The sequence below is a fragment of the Melanostigma gelatinosum genome (genome assembly GCF_949748355.1).
Source record: "Melanostigma gelatinosum genome assembly, chromosome: 4".
NCBI lineage: Eukaryota > Metazoa > Chordata > Actinopteri > Perciformes > Zoarcidae > Melanostigma > Melanostigma gelatinosum.
The window spans coordinates 30,283,203-30,299,742 of NC_136637.1; the positions used below are offsets into that span (position 1 = coordinate 30,283,203).

The following is a 16,540-nucleotide window of genomic DNA, read 5'->3' on the forward strand; positions in this document are numbered from 1 at the left end:
TTTCTAGTATGTTCAAAAAACACTTTCTTTTCCTCATACTTTCTGTCTGATAATTATTTTTTCATTATGATAATAAAATAACACAAAAAAATGTTTGTTATAAAAATTATAGCTCAGAATTATTTTCATTATAATAAAATACTAATATATTAACAACACAAATAATATTTGTTATTATAATAATTATAGATCTTTAAGCGTCTTTAAGCGTTGACATCTTTCCGACGGAACAAAGCTGCTCATCGATGACCTCGGCGACACCGTTGACGGCACTTGACGTGTCTCCGTCAGTACAACAATGGCGGATGCCGCGGAGGAAGCTCTTCATGGCACCTGGTGAGTCAATGTTTGTTGTCATCACACTTAACATTATTTAATACGTTTGTCAAACAATTGGATAGACTTCAGCCGACAGTACGCGATGTATAGAAAGTAAACACGAGTCTGCTAGCGCTGGATGCTAACCCGACACTAGCCTGGATGCTAACCTGAAACTAGCCTGGAGTCCGTTAACGTTACAGCTAGCCGGCTAACGTTAATTAGCCAAGTTGGTTCAGATAACGTAACAGTTAAATCAGCAGCTCAGTCAGTCAGTCAGTAACGTTAGTTGACACAAATGTATTTTTAGCTAAGACCCGTCAATCAATGTAATTTCTATTTACATTACTTTATTTCCTCGCATGGACTCGTTTTATAGCTGAAGCTTGTTAGCCAGTAAGCTAACAGTACCTAGCTAGATAGCCGGTGTTATGTGGAGTTCTGCTTCCTTTTAACCTGAACCCAAGCGTAGCCTCGAACACGTAATTACCTGGTTTCTAGTGCATTTGTATGAATATATATTTGGGCTGGAAATGTCTTTATATTTATGTACAGAAAAACACAAAATTCAAGCAGCAAATGACAATTTAAAACATAATGGATAATTCGTGGACTCCTCGATTGTTTTGGTCTCTATCGACTGAGATGTCTTTAATCGATTGTCATTATTTCAAGCTGAATGAATGAACACATCTCTGGTAAACACACGATTTAAAGTGTTTGTGTTCATTATTTGTGAAGGAACTGAGTTTTACAGATCTTTTGATTTAAATCAATTAATCGATGAGTTAACTGAGACTTTCTTTGGTTGAGGACGGCCCTAGTTCACAGTATAAATACACGACTACAGATAAGTTATCACAGTGAAGCATCGTGTTCCGCGATGACTTTACAACCTTGTGAGAACTATTAATACATGTCACCCATAATAAATGTTATCTTTAGTTTTTATGAACATTTATAACTGTGTGCTGGTCCTTCCCGGTCTCCAGGGACCAGGATCTAGCCGAGGCTCTGGACTCGGGCTCTGACATGGAGATGGAGCGAGGCATCGTCCAGGAGCATTCAGCTCAGCACAGGGCCAAGATGTGGAAGGTGAGCAGAAGCCTGACTCACTGCACTTTAAAACATATACGTTTATTTAGCAGTGAGCATTCTTCTGTTATTAGAGTCAGAATGCTGTCAAGAAATTACTCATCAGACTGGATAGACCAGCAGCTCAGGCTCAGATAATGTAAAGGCCATCACGCCCTTAAGACACACCCACATTTGAGCATTGGTTGGTTCTACTTCAAACAATTAGTTAACACCTGTTAATGTCTACCTTTAAAGAGACTGTGTGTGTGTGTGTGTGTGAGTGTGAGTGTGTGAGGTTCTCCTCCACAGTCAGGGTTCTCCTGCAGTACATGAGTTGATAGAACAGGCAGGAGAACCAGCACGGGAGCAAAGTGATGTTCTGCTGTGGACGTATGTTCACTCCTCACAGAATGTCTCTCAGTTGAAGTGAAGCTGTATTCAGAATGTCTTCAGCTCTTCAGCTTGCTGTCACACAGACCTTTCTGAGGGAATGAAGCTGTTATCTATGATCTACAAACACACCAGACTCATTCACTCACACTGATTCTACCTCTCAGGACAGGAGCTGCTGCTCTGCTGCTGCTCCATCTGTTACTGAGGTTGTGTTGTTGTGTGACTTTGGTGTTTTAAAGGGTTAATTCAGAATCACTGAAGTCTCTCAACAACACAATCACACCAACTTATATTTGCTCATTTAAGTAATCTGTGGAATTGATAAGCAAGCAGTTGGAATAACACAATTATCTTCTTTTTTTTTAGCTACAAATTATTAATTAACAGACACAATCCAATAAGAGTTATTGACCATAATGTCAACACTGTTCAGTTGTTTTTGTTCTGAGCACAAACGAAAGTTTGTATGAAACAGAACGTCATCCAGCAGTTCTGATGTTATTATTCCTGTGTGCATCAACCAGCTCTTAGCTGCTTATAATTATTATAATTTGCTTAACAACTAAAGCTCATTTATTTAGTTAATCGGACATTTTGAGGCAGATTGCAGCGGTTCCTGTTTTATTCGTCTCTAGAAGTTAATACATGAAGTCGGACAGCTACTTCTCCATAGATCAGTTTATTCACTAGTGGAGCAGAAGTCGCTGATTGCAGGTCAGTCTTGTACATGTGTTTAGTTGAGTCTCCCTGTAGCTGAATGTTCAGCTGTGATTCCCTGTTTTCTGCTGACAGATCGCTCTAAACGTCTCCGGTAAAGGAGACAGTCTGTCTCCGTGGGACGGCGTCCTGGACTTACCAGAACAGACGCTCATTCACAGCCGCAGTCAGCAGCTGATCGGTGAGTCGATCAATGAGCTCTGGATTCCTCCGCGCAATCCTGGATTTTGGAATTAGTGCAATAAAAAGTGTTCGTCAGCACTATTGAACAGCGAGTGTGAGGACCTCCTTGTGTTGAGGGTTTAAGAGACGAGGAGGACTGAACACCTGGACCCTCTGCTCCTCCACTGAATGCAGACCTCATGTTAACAGATCGAGACAGAAACGCTTTGATGTCTTAACTTTTGTGATTAAGATTTTGAGCGCTGCGGATATTAGGACACCTGTCCACTAGGTTACCCTGATCAGCACAGACTCGGGTCTAAACCGTAATGATGGCAGAATATTTCATGAGATATAAACATGTTGAGAATTTTTAGAAATTATTACATCTTTCTTTTTTCTATAAATGTTGACTGTTGTACGTTACAACACTCGTGTAATAGACATAATATCGGTTTAGCCTGATCTTTGTCTGACACTGAGCAGAGATACGATAGCTTCAAGCGATTCTTCATGATGGCGTTAAACCTCCGATGTTTGTCTGCTTCCTCTTCCTGAATGTTGAAGTCTACTTCTGTTCTCTCACACGATCTGCTTTGTTTCCCATGTTCAGACCAGCTGGACGTGTCGGAGGACGAGAGGCGCGACACGGCGTGTGACGTGGAGTCCGTCATCACGTTCTACTGCAAGTCACGCAACATCTGCTTCAGCCCGGAGATGAGCTGGCCACATCTGCTCAAACCGCTGCTGGGGCTCCGGCTCCCCCGCAGCGACCTCTACAACTGCTTCTACGCTGTGATGAACAAACACATCCCCAGGTGAGTGCTGACCTCTGACGGTTGTTGCACTCAGTTATAGACGAGAGGAGGAGCGGCTCGTTAAAGTCACGGAGCGGATCAGCAGAAAATAAACAAGGAGCCAGTATAACTTTTAGATCCATGATCATATTGCCGCCGATACTAATCGCTGATGATCCATATTAACAGTAGGGCTGTAACGGTTCACAAAACTCACGGTTGGGTTGGGTACGATACAGTGGAGCCACATTTCGGTACAGTAGAAAACGATAAATGCAGAGAAACATACTTTATTTTAAAATATATTTATTCATTACAACTAACATCATGAAGTTGTTCTTTGACTTTGAACAATGATGGAACTATACCTGAGTGACTCATCTTCTGGAGTGTGTTCTTAGCAACACATCAGCATAAAAAACAAAAACTGCTCCTTAATGTGATGTAGTATTGTTACTTACATCTTGCAAAAGAGATTTTTAATCTCAATGAGACTACCTGCTTAAATAAAGGTTTAAAAAAAAAAATTCAAACGTATTCGGTTCGTCATGCGTACCGAACCTTGAGCCTCGTACCGAACGGTTCAATACGACTACGCGTACCGTTACACTCCTAGTTAACAGATACAGATCACTTTGTTTGATTATATCAGCTGGTCTACAAGGATCCAGACTGTTTATTTTCAGCACCGTCCAAAAAATCATTTCAACTTCTTTGAAGTCAGTAAACTATAAAAAAAAAATCCAAAATGTTATACTTTTACTTTGTTTTTATTCATCTTTAGAGTTTATTTATATAAAAACACACAATTCAAATGATCAGGAAATAAAACTTTTGTTTTTATTGATTTAAACTAATCTCTTTATTATTATCTTTAATGAAGTATAAAATGAGCTTAGAGCTCGTGTTCGGAAGTTAAACAGCTCATAATTCATCTCTAATATCTATTTCATATTCACGTGAAAACATCTTCAAACTACTGAATTTATTCTAGTTCATCACCAAAACTAGATTTTACAGATGACATGTGACACGTTAAACTTTATTTACACTCTGATGGTTGACGTTAAACTTTATTTACACTCTGATGGTTGACGTTAAACTTTATTTACACTCTGATGGTTAACGTTAAACTTTATTTACACTCTGATGGTTAACGTTAAACTTTATTTACACTCTGATGGTTAACGTTAAACTTTATTTACACTCTGATGGTTAACGTTAAACTTTATTTACACTCTGATGGTAGACGTTAAACTTTATTTACACTCTGATGGTTGACGTTAAACTTTATTTACACTGTGATGGTAGACATTAAACTTTATTTACACTCTGATGGTTGACGTTAAACTTTATTTACACTCTGCTGGTTGACGTTAAACTTTATTTACACTGTGATGGTAGACGTTAACCATCAGAGTGTAAATAAAGTTTAACGTTAACCATCAGAGTGTAAATAAAGTTTAACGTTAAACTTTATTTACACTCTGATGGTTAACGATAAACTTTATTTACACTCTGATGGTTAACGTTAAACTTTATTTACACTCTGATGGTTAACGTTAAACTTTATTTACACTCTGATGGTTCACGTTAAACTTTATTTACACTCTGATGGTTAACGTTAAACTTTATTTACACTCTGATGGTTCACGTTAAACTTTATTTACACTCTGATGGTTAACGTTAAACTTTATTTACAGTCTGATGGTTAACGTTAAACTTTATTTACACTCTGATGGTTGACGTTAAACTTTATTTACACTATGATGGTTAACGTTAAACTTTATTTACACTCTGATGGTTAACGTTAAACTTTATTTACACTCTGATGGTTAACGTTAAACTTTATTTACACTATGATGGTTGACGTTAAACTTTATTTACACACTGATGGTTAACGTTAAACTTTATTTACACTCTGATGGTTAACGTTAAACTTTATTTACACTCTGATGGTTAACGTTAAACTTTATTTACACTCTGATGGTTGACGTTAAACTTTATTTACACTCTAATGGTTAACGTTAAACTTTATTTACACACTGATGGTTAACGTTAAACTTTATTTACACTCTGATGGTTAACGGTAAACTTTATTTACACTCTGATGGTTAACGTTAAACTTTATTTACACTCTGATGGTTGACGTTAAACTTTATTTACACTCTAATGGTTAACGTTACACTGTGAGGGGGTCAGTACGGATCACAGATCCACTAGGGTTGTTGAGGCTTGAATCTACCCCACAGAGAGTAGGCCTGAGCGCACGCGGTACTGAAGTCTTCAGCAGCGCCGCTTCTTAATAAATCTACCAAAACTGGTTTATAATTAAAAAGAATTAAATCCTACTGAAGCTAATACAATTACACAATGAAGTACACTACCAACAGAATATGAAACAAAAGAAAATCCGCACAAAAAGCTGTTCACTAACGCCTCAGCACGTAGACATGTGTCCAGGCTGAGGGCTGAGCGAGAAGCAGGAAACACTTTCCGAAGCCCTTCCTCATAGTTTGAACCCCCCCCCCCCCCCCCTTCGTCCATCCTTATTCCCATTGGCTAATGTGGTTGCCTCCTCCTGGCATCAGGCTTGGAATCTAGAAATAGTCTATCTAGAAAATCTCTCTGTCCCTATGGCTCACTCTAAATACATTCAATGACTGTCTGTTATGGCTTAACCCTTCTATGATAAACATTCTATATAAAAGATAAGAATTTGCAACTTTTGGCAAAAGCTTCACAAGTTTCACGTCTACAAATTCGACTAAGATACACTTCTAGCTACTAATCCTAAAACACTTCTATAATTATTCTAATTATGCATTTCCAAAACACTTCTAATTATGACTAATTATGAATTCTTAATTATGAATCATTAAACACTTCTATTATAATTTCTTAAAACACACTTCTACACTCAAATGTCCTACACAGTCCACTACATCACTACTAGACAGGAAGTGGAGGATTCAAATAGTTCTGATCCGTTTGTCTCAGGGACTGCGTACCAAGCGGCCGGCCCTTCCACCTCTACAGACTTCTGCTTCAGTACCACGAGCCGGAGCTCTGCTCCTTCCTGGACACCAAAAAGATCACACCCGACTCCTACGCCATCAACTGGGTTTGTTCCGGCGTCAGAGTTCCGGCCTCTCCGAGTCATTTCTGAACCGCGTCTGAACTCGAGTGTCTGAGCTTCTGTTTCCTCCAACAGATGGGAAGTCTGTTTTCCAGCCACTGCCCCCCCGACGTCACCCAGGCCTTGTGGGACTGCTACTTCCGGCAGGCCGACCCCTTCCTCATCTTCTTCCTCATGCTCATCATCCTCGTCAACGCCAAGTAGGCATCCGCTGCTGAGCGCTCGCTCGCTACGTGATCGTAGGAGAAACCGTACATGTGAATCATGACTCGTCTCTCTTTGGTTTTCCCTTAGAGAGGCCATTCTTTCACAAGAAGGAGTCGGCAGAGAGGACATCATCAGTAAGTCTGTCATTTCATTTGAGGGTTTGTTGTATCATGACGGGTATCGTGAGGATCTTATCATCACTAGTACTCTTAGTGATACTATTACCGGTTATTTTAGATTATTTTGTGAGGGAAAAAGACAATTAATTCAGAAAATAATACACATTTCTTTATTACTGTGTGTGTGTGTGTGTGTGTGTAAATATTAGTCCCCTTCGGGGGGCGTCCCTCGTCATATCTCGTGTTAAACGAGACTCTCTTTGTCACAGAAATGCTGGAAGAGTCTCCTTCTCATCTGGAATCGGAGGACGTTGAAGATTTGTTTTCTCTGGCTCAGCATTACCAGAGTAAGACCCCTCTGTCTCTCAGAAAGGTAAATGTCTTTGTTTGTGTCAGATACACAGATGCATAGCGCTGACAGAGAGAGGGAGGGAGGCACAAGAGGTCTCATTGTTCCAAAACCTATTATTGTGTGGTTGCCGTTTCTATAGATGAACCAGAACCTGTTTGGTAGCAGCCTGGTGGCTCTGAAAGAGGAGGACACTGATCTGAGTCAAGCGCTGTGTCTGCCTGTATCCGTCCCTGAGATCCTGCAGGCCAACCAGCTGCAGCAGGTCAGTCACGGTCTCTTCACTAAAGTCAGCCATGTGAGGAGAAAGAAAGACGATCATGATAACAAGTGAAATTCCACGACTCTCCAACAACAACAAAACAGTGAATCCTATGGACCTCAACATGCACTCCTTCTATTAGACATCTGGAGGTTACCATGAACCAGCTCATGTGTTTGAAGGATAAGGAGATCAGGAAAGTCGTGCCCCTCACCTGAAGAGCTAAGAAAAAGAGCTGTCGATGCTTCATGTCTTAAAGCTGCATTCTCTCTAGTGTCCACCAGGGGGCGACTCCTCTGGTTGTATAGAAGTCTATAGAAAATGACTCTACTTCTCTCTTGATTTATTACCTCAGTAAACATTGTAAACATGAGCTTATGTCTCAATCTCTAGTTTCAAGTCTTCTTCAATACAGCATGATGTTCATTTAGTACATTATGGTCCATTTAGAGTCACACAGACCATGAAGCAGGGGATGCTTTCGAGTCACTCCTCCTCAGTCCAGATATGGTCACTTCCTGTTCACTGGTTGAGAAAAAACAAGATGGCGACGGCCAAAAAGTCAAACTCTTTGCTTCAAAACATCCACACACCAGCGAGTGACGTCACGACGACTGCGTCCGCTCCTGATACACAGACTGATGGCGCTCCTGTCGGGTCCAGAAGGATCTCTGGTCTCTGCGGTACTGTGGAAAAACGGTTCTGTTGACGTTCCTAATGATGGATTTGACTTTCAGGATGGGGTGCGTTTCTTTGTGGTGGATTGTCGGCCTGCAGAGCAGTACAACGCTGGTCACCTGTCCACGGCCTTCCACCTGGACTCTGACCTGGTGAGAGGAGACTCTCGCTCCTGATGCTGTGTGAAGAACATGAACCTTTACACAGTAAAACATGCCTTTTTCTCCTCCTTCTCTCAGATGCTCCAGAACCCCTCTGAGTTCGCTCTCTCTGTGAAGTCCCTCCTGGAGGCCCAGAAGCAGTCGTTGGAGTCCGGCTCCGTCGCCAGCGGGGAGCACCTGTGCTTCATGGGCAGTGGGCGGGAGGAGGAGGACATGTACATGAACATGGTGCTAGCTCATTTCCTCCAGGTGAGAGACTCGAACACAGAAGCTAGCTGGAGAGGAGAACACCGTTGGTGTGATCTGCTTCCTCTTAAGGTCGATGGTCAGCTTGTGTTCTTCGCTAACATCTTTACTTTTCTGTTCCAGAAAAACAAAGAGTATGTCAGCATCGCTAAAGGAGGATTCATGGGTAGGTAGATGAGAATACTGGGACACTCGGGGCTGAATTAAACTCACAGACAGAAATACACATTGTTTTCATTGCTTCATGACCAGCTCATGTCAACATCAGCTGGCTCTATAGCACATGTTTGCATGGGCGAGAGGTAGCGGTGGGAAACAATAGATTCACGTAAGAAAGAAGATTCTTCTCTTCTAAGATTCTGTATCGATTCACAACTTCCACAAATGGATTTTAAATGTTTTCTACAAAGGAAGCTAGAAATCACTCCTGATGGACCGTAATCCTACGAAGTCAGAGCGTTATTCTGTCGTATGTTGGTTTGATTGGCCAGTTTCAAAGAAATCAACAAACGAGTGTATTTATGGGACAGGCAGTATTTCTTTTTTTTTTTAACTTGTTCCTGAGAATTTAATATATAAACCGTTTTAGTAAAAAGTGTTTATTTCTGCAAGTTTGGCGTGACCAAACGTCACCTTTTGTGTGTTTACAGTATTGTAACCAGTTGACGTAACTTCTTCAAATATAGAAACTCTACAATCTTATCTATGCTTTATGAGTGAGAAGTGAAAACACAGATTTGTGTGATTTCAGCCCTTCAAAAGCACCTGGTGGACATGAACATCGAGGGTCTGGACTCTTCGTACCTCCACTGGATCGTCAGCACATCTGGATCTCACAGCAGCCTCAGCTCCGTGGACGTAAGAGGCCAGAAACATCTGTACAAATTAGGTCACTGCAGCTTCATGTTTCACTTCAGCGACACGTTTCTGTTTCTTTCCTGATGCAGGGAGACTCACTGAGTAGTCCTGGAGACGGCAAAGGGGTCAAGTCTTTGGTCAACAAAATGACCTTCGCTCTGAAGTCCAAGTCAGTGAACGTAAAGGAGAAGATGATCAGCTTCATCGAGAATACCTCCGCCCCCGTAGACAGGTGAGAACCCTCCACCGCCCCCGTAGACGGGCGAGAACCCTCCACCGCCCCCGTAGACAGGTGAGAACCCTCCACCGCCCCCGTAGACAGGTGAGAACCCTCCACCGCCCCGTAGACAGGTGAGAACCCTCCACCGCCCCCGTAGACAGGTGAGAACCCTCCACCGCCCCCGTAGACAGGTGAGAACCCTCCACCGCCCCCGTAGACAGGTGAGAACCCTCCACCGCCCCCGTAGACGGGTGAGAACCCTCCACCGCCCCCGTAGACGGGTGAGAACCCTCCACCGCCCCCGTAGACGGGTGAGAACCCTCCACCGCCCCCGTAGACGGGTGAGAACCCTCCACCGCCCCCGTAGACGGGTGAGAACCCTCCACCGCCCCCGTAGACGGGTGAGAACCCTCCACCGCCCCCGTAGACGGGTGAGAACCCTCCACCGCCCCCGTAGACGGGTGAGAACCCTCCACCGCCCCCGTAGACGGGTGAGAACCCTCCACCGCCCCCGTAGACGGGTGAGAACCCTCCACCGCCCCCGTAGACGGGTGAGAACCCTCCACCGCCCCCGTAGACGGGTGAGAACCCTCCACCGCCCCCGTAGACGGGCGAGAACCCTCCACCGCCCCCGTAGACAGGTGAGAACCCTCCACCGCCCCGTAGACGGGTGAGAAGCCTCCACCGCCCCCGTAGACGGGTGAGAACCCTCCACCGCCCCCGTAGACGGGTGAGAACCCTCCACCGCCCCCGTAGACGGGTGAGAACCCTCCACCGCCCCCGTAGACGGGTGAGAACCCTCCACCGCCCCCGTAGACGGGCGAGAACCCTCCACCGCCCCCGTAGACGGGCGAGAACCCTCCACCGCCCCGTAGACGGGCGAGAACCCTCCACCGCCCCGTAGACGGGCGAGAACCCTCCACCGCCCCCGTAGACGGGCGAGAACCCTCCACCGCCCCCGTAGACGGGTGAGAACCCTCCACCGCCCCCGTAGACGGGTGAGAACCCTCCACCGCCCCCGTAGACGGGTGAGAACCCTCCACCGCCCCCGTAGACGGGCGAGAACCCTCCACCGCCCCCGTAGACGGGCGAGAACCCTCCACCGCCCCCGTAGACGGGTGAGAACCCTCCACCGCCCCCGTAGACGGGCGAGAACCCTCCACCGCCCCCGTAGACAGGTGAGAACCCTCCACCGCCCCCGTAGACAGGTGAGAACCCTCCACCGCCCCGTAGACAGGTGAGAACCCTCCACCGCCCCCGTAGACAGGTGAGAACCCTCCACCGCCCCCGTAGACAGGTGAGAACCCTCCACCGCCCCCGTAGACAGGTGAGAACCCTCCACCGCCCCCGTAGACGGGTGAGAACCCTCCACCGCCCCCGTAGACGGGTGAGAACCCTCCACCGCCCCCGTAGACGGGTGAGAACCCTCCACCGCCCCCGTAGACGGGTGAGAACCCTCCACCGCCCCCGTAGACGGGTGAGAACCCTCCACCGCCCCCGTAGACGGGTGAGAACCCTCCACCGCCCCCGTAGACGGGTGAGAACCCTCCACCGCCCCCGTAGACGGGTGAGAACCCTCCACCGCCCCCGTAGACGGGTGAGAACCCTCCACCGCCCCCGTAGACGGGTGAGAACCCTCCACCGCCCCCGTAGACGGGCGAGAACCCTCCACCGCCCCCGTAGACGGGTGAGAACCCTCCACCGCCCCGTAGACGGGTGAGAAGCCTCCACCGCCCCCGTAGACGGGTGAGAACCCTCCACCGCCCCCGTAGACGGGTGAGAACCCTCCACCGCCCCCGTAGACGGGTGAGAACCCTCCACCGCCCCCGTAGACGGGTGAGAACCCTCCACCGCCCCCGTAGACGGGCGAGAACCCTCCACCGCCCCCGTAGACGGGCGAGAACCCTCCACCGCCCCGTAGACGGGCGAGAACCCTCCACCGCCCCGTAGACGGGCGAGAACCCTCCACCGCCCCCGTAGACGGGCGAGAACCCTCCACCGCCCCCGTAGACGGGTGAGAACCCTCCACCGCCCCCGTAGACGGGTGAGAACCCTCCACCGCCCCCGTAGACGGGTGAGAACCCTCCACCGCCCCCGTAGACGGGCGAGAACCCTCCACCGCCCCCGTAGACGGGCGAGAACCCTCCACCGCCCCCGTAGACGGGTGAGAACCCTCCACCGCCCCCGTAGACGGGTGAGAACCCTCCACCTCCCCGTAGACGGGTTTTACTTGTAGTGGAGTGTCTTCACAGTCTAGTATTAGTACTTTTACTGTAGTAAAGAGTCTGAATACTTCTTCCACTTCTGGTCATTTGGGTTTAAAGATATTTACACCTGCCTGAACCAGGTGTATCCTGTAGGAAAATGCAGCAGAAATAAAACAGCGAGTATTAAATCAGACTGTAAACTGACGTTTAGTTAGACTTTGTATTTTAATTGAAGCTACCTTGTGCCTTATTCCACGCCAGAATGTCGTTCAATCTGCCGTGGCCAGAGAAGGTGGTTCCGGATCGGTAAGAGCCATCGAGCTGTTTTCGTCACCAGCATGTCCACTGGCTGTAGACCCGTCCAGTGCAGCGGGATAGTGGGAGACCGTTGGCCTGTGTCACATTAACGCATGCTTAGATACCAGCACCTCTCACTCATGTGACAGCACTACAGTGACGAGACCTCTGAGATCCGTCCTCATGCTTTCACTAACAACATGAAGCCGCTGGGCTCTTTCAGGACGCATCGAGTCATCTCGACACCCACAACTCACGAGTCCGTTGTCTGAATATCTGAGGTGTTTTTCGTGGAACCTTTTAGCTTCACTGCTGTCTTTCCATTCCATAGTTCTTTTAGATGATAGCCAGGGCTGTGCAGAATACACTGTTACTACTAAAAACAAACCTCTGCTATTCTGCAACTAGCCCTGCATATCATACACGGACTAATCTCGCTCCTCTGGAGTATGAATGTCTCATTTAACCTCTTTCTTTATATTAACAGCATAACTGGCAGTAGTGGGCTCGAGGAGGTCTTCATGCCATCACTATTTGTGTGCCACCTTTTCATTTCTGGAGCTTCACCTCCTTCACTCAGCGCTGATGTGACGCTCCAATTTTCCCTTTTGTGTTTTTGTTTTCCATCTCCAGACATGTGAGCAGCAGCGACCGCGTCGGCAAACCGTACCGAGGAGTGAAGCCCGTTTTCAGTATTGGTGATGAGGAAGAGTACGATACAGGTAAGCTGTACGGAAGCCTGGTGCTGCCACGCTAGAAAACAGAGAAATGGATCAGCATGACGCTATAACGGGAAGTTAGTTATGTTAAGATCATTTCATGTTGTAACAAGAGGTCATCTCGTTATAACTTGTTGTTGTAACAAGATATCTTCTCGTTATAACCAGACGCTTTTCACGTTCTAACAAGATATAAAGTATTTAGTTATAACGTGATGAGTTTGCATGTTGTAATAACACCTGGTTATAACTTGATACTGATCCGTTTGTCTTTTTCTGATGTGGCAGTAAACGCTTCTGTAAAACTTCCATTGATCCTACAGTCAAAATGAAAAGAGGCTGCTGGAGGCCAAAAAATATGAAGTTAATGTGACGCCTTTTAATTTGAAAAACATATGCCCCCCCCCCCCCCCCCCAGATGAGATCGACAGCTCCTCCATGTCGGACGATGACAGGAAGGAGATTGTCAACATCCAGACCTGGATAAACAAACCAGATGTAAAGCATCACATTCCATGTAATGAGGTGAAGGAAACCGGTCACATGTTCCCCAGGTGAGTGTGAAGATAAAAAGTCCCTCACATCACCCCGCCCCCCAGGTTTGGGTCATTAGAGGGGAAATGAAGGAACGAGAGGAGTCGCAGGAACTCAGGGGTCCGCGATTCGTAACTGCGACCGTTGTTCTTCCAGCCACCTGTTGATCACAGCCACTCACATGTACTGCCTGAGGGAGATCGCCTCCAGGAAAGGCTTCACCTACATCCAGTCCAGACAAGCGCTGAACTCCGTGGTGAAGATCACGTCCAAAAAGAAGCACCCAGAACTGATCACCTTCAAGTTCGGCACCAACAACTCGGCCGGAGTGGAGATCTCGGCAGTTGAGAGGTGCTCATCTACAAATGCAGATGTGAAGTTTTAAAGCTGTGATTTAAAAATGTTTAACTTTCTCTTCAGCGAAAGAAAATGCAAATTAGCAACCTTGATAGTATAAATTGACATTTTTGGAAAAAGTGTTAGATGAGACGATCAATTCCACCCTCAAGATTTTATGCTCAATGTTTAACTAGAGCCAATAGTAGGCAATTAGCTTAGCTTAGCATTAAAACCGGCAGAAGGGGGGAGACGTCTGCTTCTCAACGTCTGCTCCAGAAAACCTTTGGTTTAACGGGGAGCTGCATGCTGTAACTATTCATTCCAGTCTTTATGCTAAGCTAATCGTTTGTTAGCTGTAGCTTCACATTAACCGTACAAACACAAGAGTGGCATCACCTTTCTCATCTAACGCTCTGTAACGTTGTCGTACTTTGAACATTGAGAGATTATTCTTGCAGATAAAGTGCGTGTATGTTCTGTTGGTAGTTATTTGTTAACGTCACTCCTGTGTCCCTCAGATATTTGATACCCAACGCTGGCGACGCCACCAAGGTGATCAAGCAGCAGATCATGAAGGTCCTCGACGCTCTGGAGAGCTCGTAAAGGGAGACGGCGGGGGGGCGTCGCCGTGACACAAACTGAGGAGTCTGTCCGCCGAGAGGGAAACCGTCTGTCCGGCTGTCCTCCCTGCTGGACGGAGCCCGTGCAGTGTTGACTGGGAAACCCCGTGTGTCAGGTGTTTCTTTGCACACGGTGGACACACACTGCCGGCTGCAGGACGAGGGACAGACGGTGTGTGTGTGTGTGTGTTCAAATACTTAGGTGCTCCTGCAGTCATCCAACCATTCTCTTATATTAAGTTAATAATATAGTTTGTACTGTGTTTATTCTTTATCGTTGATAAAAGATGGGAGATCTCGTTGCAGTGCAATTCTACTAACTTCTCTCTGGCCTTAAGGTAGCGTACTGACTGACCTGTTCAACCACCACATGACTGAGCTTTTGTCTTAAAGGGACAGTCCGGGTTCTCCTGCAGTAGATGAGTTGATAGAACAGACAGGAGAACCAGCACGGGAGCAAAGTGATGTTCTGCTGTGGACGTATGTTCACTCCTCACAGAATGTCTCTCAGTTGAAGTGAAGCTGTATTCAGAATGTCTTCAGCTCTTCAGCTTGCTGTCACACAGACCTTTCTGAGGGAATGAAGCTGTTATCTATGATCTACAAACACACCAGACTCATTCACTCACACTGATTCTACCTCTCAGGACAGGAGCTGCTGCTCTGCTGCTGAGGTTGTGTTGAGTGAACATACGTCCACAGCAGAACATCACTTTGCTCCCGTGCTGGTTCTCCTTGTCTGTTCTATCAACTCATCTCCTGCAGTAGAACCCTGACTGTGGAGGGTTTGTTGTCTGTTCGGACTGAATGAGGAGCGCTTTTAGATTTAGAATACGAGCGTCATAAACTAAAACTTTAATTAAAGACGCTTTAAACTACGACAACCTATCGGGACCATTGAAGGTTTAAAAAACATCGTTAAGAAGCCGAGGGAGAGAGGTGGTAATCTGAGAAACAGATGAATATTCTCTGAGATTATAAAGTCACAGATTTACGAGAAAAAACTCCTCGTCAGCTGCCGTCTGAATTTCGTTGCTCCTTAAGTCGTGTTATTACGGTAAAGACGACCTCTGACGAGAAGGTCCTGAAAGATACATGTACGTGTTTTCTTTTGTTCTTTTATGAAAGTGAATAAATTCTAATATAATTACAATATTTTGCTCTCTGAAGGTTTATAATACCGGAGAATTTCGTTCTTGTAAATTTACTAATTTCATGTCAGAAAATATGGGTTTTACTTTTGAGTATTTGAGTTTTTTCTTGTTAACTTAACACTTTCATTTCTAAGAATTTAGAAATTTGAGATTTTTTTCAGTAATTTACCACTTTATTCTGAAAATATATATTTTATTTCATCAGAAATTTGCTTGTTTTTTTTCTCTGTAATTTACCACTTTCATCTCAGAGAATATCCGTTTCATTTCATATAAAAGTTTGTTTTTCCTCAGATCAACCCTCCCTTGTGGTCTTCCTCCGTAATTGAAATACATTTCTTCTGCTTTGGTCCTGGCACGCCGTCCTGGCCTCGTAGCATCCCCATGTCATTCATGCACTGTGCTGTAGTTATGTGATATTTTGTCAGTATTGACTGGAACTTCCTCCATCGAGAGTCTTTACGTTACTTCATGACATCGCCGGCAGAGGACGTCAGCACTAGTGGAACTGCAACGTGTCTCGAGTGTAATTTGCACCTTAATGTACTTCTATTATTTTCTAAGCGTTTCCGATTTTAATAAATGGAGATTATTCGACTTGTTGAAGTTTAGTGATTCTTGTGTTGTGGGACATATATGTAAATTAGAATAGTGGTTATGTTATATTACAACAGAGATGGTTGTTCCCTCTGTTTCACATCATCTACTGCGTTCAAATACTAGAACCAAGTACATTTACTTAAAGTCGTAGTGAAACAGAAGTTAGATCTTTATCTTCTGTACTTTGATGTTTTCTCAAATGAAACCGAATATCTGAGCGTATAGACACAAGAGGGATTTAAATCACACCCTTTACAGTTGATTGGACCGTTAAGAAGTGGGCGGGCTTATGTCTGAGTGCAATCAAAGACATCCTTGTAGAAACTCCAAATACAAGTATGACCTAATGCTGAGCGTGATATGTCTC

At 45.5% G+C, this 16,540-nt stretch overlaps 1 protein-coding gene across 3 annotated transcripts; it reads left to right on the forward strand.

The window, feature by feature from the left end:
* Window positions 1–261: 261 nt before the first annotated feature.
* On the forward strand, window positions 262–16,170 carry tbc1d23 (TBC1 domain family, member 23). Of its 3 annotated transcripts, none has more exons than XM_079266910.1 (19): window positions 262–336; window positions 1,311–1,413; window positions 2,581–2,686; window positions 3,281–3,485; window positions 6,465–6,588; window positions 6,679–6,803; window positions 6,898–6,944; window positions 7,199–7,308; window positions 7,430–7,543; window positions 8,278–8,370; window positions 8,458–8,628; window positions 8,749–8,791; window positions 9,377–9,483; window positions 9,573–9,715; window positions 12,172–12,216; window positions 12,841–12,929; window positions 13,345–13,480; window positions 13,617–13,811; window positions 14,318–16,170. In XM_079266910.1, exons 1-19 carry the CDS (start codon window positions 299–301, stop codon window positions 14,400–14,402), a joined length of 2,079 nt encoding a protein of 692 aa, XP_079123036.1. In that variant the 5' UTR covers window positions 262–298; the 3' UTR covers window positions 14,403–16,170. The 3 variants fall into 3 exon arrangements, with proteins under 3 accessions (XP_079123036.1, XP_079123035.1, XP_079123037.1); XM_079266909.1 differs by having other exon boundaries at window positions 7,199–7,302; window positions 7,421–7,543; XM_079266911.1 differs by lacking the exon at window positions 12,172–12,216 and having other exon boundaries at window positions 7,199–7,302; window positions 7,421–7,543.
* Window positions 16,171–16,540: the final 370 nt, after the last annotated feature.

Excerpts from the sequence above, each read along its gene's own strand:
- tbc1d23 (XM_079266909.1), top strand. The coding sequence starts at position 299 with ATGGCGGATGCCGCGGAGGAAGCTCTTCATGGCACCTG. Across the intron at positions 337-1,310 it reads GAAGCTCTTCATGGCACCTG|GGACCAGGATCTAGCCGAGG; the intron begins GTGAGTCAATGT and ends CCCGGTCTCCAG. Across the intron at positions 12,217-12,840 it reads GAGAAGGTGGTTCCGGATCG|ACATGTGAGCAGCAGCGACC; the intron begins GTAAGAGCCATC and ends TTCCATCTCCAG.